This window comes from Melozone crissalis, unplaced genomic scaffold (assembly GCF_028551555.1).
Source record: "Melozone crissalis strain CALT ecotype California unplaced genomic scaffold, PUWL_Pcris_2 ptg000044l_1, whole genome shotgun sequence".
Classification (NCBI taxonomy): domain Eukaryota; kingdom Metazoa; phylum Chordata; class Aves; order Passeriformes; family Passerellidae; genus Melozone; species Melozone crissalis.
This window is the reverse complement of record NW_026535822.1, coordinates 293,037-296,916: the sequence shown is the minus strand read 5'-3', so window position 1 is coordinate 296,916 and position 3,880 is coordinate 293,037. Positions and strand designations below refer to the sequence as shown.

The following is a 3,880-nucleotide window of genomic DNA, read 5'->3' as shown; positions in this document are numbered from 1 at the left end:
CCCTACATGAATTGAAGAAAAACTATTCTAGAGGTGGCAAAGTGACTGAAAATTTTAGGTTTTGTCTCTTTGCATTGTCAGTAGGAAAGAAAAGCTTGCAGGGAGAGGAGAAGTGTTCCAAAAAGTTTTTTTCGCATTCATATTACTCTTTCTTCTAGTTACTGGTAATAAATTTTTCTTTATACCCTTTTAAAGTTTTGAGGCTACTTTGCCTTTCTCCTAATCCTACCTCACAGCAGGAAATAAGTACGTATAATCTAGTGAGTGTACTGGTATATAGCCAACACTGAACCCATCACAAACATTGCTGTATTCTCCAAGAAATCTCAAATTAGTGAACAAAAACCACTACAGACAGCTTCCTGATGAGCTCCATGAGAGCAGAGGGAAATCAAGGCAGAGCCATGGTTTGTCAGGATTTGCTTGATCCTCATGCGCCTCACTGTGCATTTGGAGCTGAGCCCTTGAACCTTAGGGCCTGAGAGGAGATTGCACAAACCTTTCCAGGAGTCAAAGTCAGAAGAAAACCGCAAAGTGTCTCAAGGCATTCATGGCTCCCACTGAGGTCCATCCCCAACACAGGCTCCTCGTGGACTCCTTGGAGGACAGAATTGAAGGCCAGAATGGCACAAAAACCTCTCAGAGACTCAGTGTGGAAAGGAAATTCCAAAGTACCTTAAAAACCTTGAGTATCTCAAAGTATTAATGAGCCCCACTGAGTGTCAGTACAAAGCTCCCAAGGGACTTGTTAAAGTAGATAACTGGGGCCATGATTGCACAAACCTCTCACAGAGTCTGTATCAAAACGGAAACACCAAGTACCTTAAAAGAACTGAAGTACCTTGAAGCATTAATGAGCCCCACTGAGTGTTGTTACTGACAAAGCCTCTCCAGGGACTAATTACAGCAGATAATTGGAGGCCATCATTGCACAAAGCTCTCAGAGCCTCCAAGGCAAAAGCCAAACCCAAAGTCCTTTGAAAAACCTGCAATCCCTGCAGGGAGCATGAAGGAGTCCCCATTCCTGAGCAAGGCTCCCCAGGGACTCCTTCCAGCAGATCCTTGAGGCCACTGGGATGTGGGCTAGGGGGGGATGCTGAGGTCAGGACAAGGGGCTGTCAGTGCCCAGCCTGGCTGGGGCTGTGCCAGGAGGCCCCAGGGCCTCAGGACAAGGTGTCTCCTCACAGCCCTTGGTGGCACAGACCCTGCTCCTGTGCCCCAGGGCACCAAGACTTGGCTTCTCTTTGTCCCCACCTTTCATCACTGCCTCCAGTTCTCTGCTCTGCCTGGGGCCTGGGGACACTTTCTCAGTCGTGTCCCTCAGTAGGACCCATTACAAGTCCAAGAAACTTTGGAGTTGGATTCTGACTTGGAGTTCTGGAGAAGTTTCTTCTGCTCCCTCTCAGGGACTGATGTTCAGGGCCTGAGCACAAAGCCCCAGAGGCTCATTAAAGTCCTTGTGCTGTGTCTGTGCTGATGAGCTGGGCTGGGCTCCTGGCACAGAGGCAGTTCCTGGTAACCAAGAAGAGCTTCAAAAGCACATTTATCTTTATGAGCACTCTTCTGCCAGCCTAGCAGGGCTGGGGCACTGCCTGCAGCCACCCCAGGCACAGCACAGAGGCACAGAGAGCTTCAATCAGTCAGGGCTGGGAAGGTGCTGAGAAGTGCCTGGGGCAGAATCACTGCAAGCCCTTGGCACAGGAACCTCTGGCTGCAGGACAATGCAGCTGCAGCTCCTGGAGCCATCTCCTAAAGCTGGAACATCCCAATGCCTACAGACCCTGTGAGTACATTCTCTGATTGTCTCTTGTGCAGAGCAGCCAGAGGTGCCCATGGCTGTCCTGCAGAGCAGGGTCCTGCAGCCCAGGTCACTGTGCTGGGGCAGGGACTCTGCTGCCTGCCAGGGACAACTCTCAGCCAGCCCTGGCAGCTGCTCCTGGCACTGGGGGACAAGATCTGGGTGGGAGGAGACAGCTGGTAAGGCTTGGAAGTGTTCTCGTTGTGTGGGGAGGATGCTGCATTGTTCAGGGCTGCTCCCAGCATGGCATTTAACTGCAGAATGTTTCCAAGTAGATTTTAAAGGGAACACAGCAAGGCAAGGGCTGGATAAAGGGGGAATTCCTGTTTTATTATTCTACTGCTCTGGGTTTCCTGGATGGGAAATCACACATAGATAATCATCTCTCAGTCCATGATGAGATAAAAAAAAATTTTTTCTCAGATCTTACTAAATCAGGAAATGATAGTAATCAGCACAGGGACCATTAGAGGCAGCATCAATGTCGCTTTTCCAGCCTCCTCAGGGTTGCTCTGACATTGCCATCAGAGCCTGCAGATCCAGAGCTCCCTTGGGCAGTGTCAGAGCTGGGAGGGGTCTGCAGGGCAGAGTTGAGCCCCCAGGGCTGGGCTGGGCTCTGGCAGCACTTGCAGGCCCCAGCCCTGGGCACAGGGAAGCAGCTGCTGGCAGGGACAGCTCCAGGCAGCAGAGCCCTGGGCAGGGAGTGGGGGGAAGTGCCCCAAGGCTGTGCTGGGATATATAAAGTTCTCTCCAAACCCAACTATTCCATGATTACTTTTCTTACAGATCCCCATGCCAAGGCAGCGCAAATGCCCAACAGCAGCTCCATCAGGCACTTCCTCCTGCTGACATTGGCAGACACACGGCAGCTGCAGCTCCTGCACTTCTGCCTCTTGCTGGGCATCTCCCTGGCCGCCCTCCTGGGCAACGGCCTCATCATCAGCGCCGTAGCCTGCGGCCACCACCATGTTCTTCTTCCTGCTCAACCTGGCCCTCAGCGACCTGGGCTCCATCTGCACCACTGTCCCCAAAGCCATGCACAATTCCCTTTGGGACACCAGGAACATCTCCTACACAGGATGTGCTGCACAGCTCTTTTTCTTTCTCTTCTTTTTTGTAGCAGAGTTTTCCCTCCTGACCATCATGTGCTACGACCGCTACGTGTCCATCTGCAAACCCCTGCACTACGGGACCCTCCTGGGCAGCAGAGCTTGTGCCCACATGGCAGCAGCTTCCTGGGCCAGTGCCTTTCTCAATGCTCTCATGCACACAGCCAATACATTTTCCCTGCCCCTGTGCCAGGGCAATGCCCTGGACAAGTTCTTCTGTGAAATCCCACAGATCCTCAAGCTCTCCTGCTCCAAATCCTACTTTAGGAAAGTTGGGCTCATTGCTGTTAGTGCTTGTTTAGCATTTGGTTGTTTTGTGTTCATTGTTTTCTCCTATGTGCAGATCTTCAGGGCCATGCTGAGGATCCCCTCTGAGCAGGGACGGCACAAAGCCTTTTCCACCTGCCTGCCTCACCTCACCGTGGTCTCCCTATTTATCAGCACTGCCTTTTTTGCCTACCTGAAGCCCCCCTCCATGTCCTCCCCATCCCTGGATCTGGCCCTGTCAGTTCTGTACTCGATGGTGCCTCCTGCCCTGAACCCCCTCATCTACAGCCTGAGGAACCAGGAGCTCAAGGCTGCAGTGTGGAGTCTGATGACTGGATGGTTTCTGAAACATTGAACTGCTTGCCACTTTGTGCAAATCACTTTTAATAAAAGTCATCTTTGATACTTCTTGTTGGTGTCATCTTGCAGGTTCTTTTGCTTTGTTTTGGTTAATATTGTCAACAAAGAAATGTCATTTTTTGTGCCATTTCTCATTTTTTTTGCTCTCCACCTTCCCTATGCCCACTGTGTCAATGAGGGGCAGTACTCTTGGTGGCTTTAAAGGAACTAAAGGATCTCCCACAAAGTTTTGTGCAGAGATGTCCTTTTGTTGCCTTCTCTGGAGCTGCAGCAGCAATGTCTGTGTGCAGAGCTGGGGGCAGATCAGTGCTGAATAAAGCAGCCCTGCTCTTCCTGGCCACACCAT

The 3,880-nt window shown here is 51.2% G+C and overlaps 1 protein-coding gene across 1 annotated transcript; it reads left to right on the top strand.

Moving 5' to 3' along the window:
• The first annotated feature begins 2,764 nt into the window (after nucleotides 1-2,764).
• Nucleotides 2,765-3,529, top strand: LOC128942825 (olfactory receptor 14J1-like). The gene has a single exon (XM_054285475.1). It carries the CDS (start codon nucleotides 2,765-2,767, stop codon nucleotides 3,527-3,529), a length of 765 nt encoding a protein of 254 aa, XP_054141450.1.
• The last annotated feature ends 351 nt before the right edge of the window (nucleotides 3,530-3,880 follow it).

Bases quoted from the DNA above. Each gene is read 5' to 3' on its own strand.
- LOC128942825 (XM_054285475.1), top strand. From the start codon at position 2,765: ATGTTCTTCTTCCTGCTCAACCTGGCCCTCAGCGACCTGGGCTCCATC.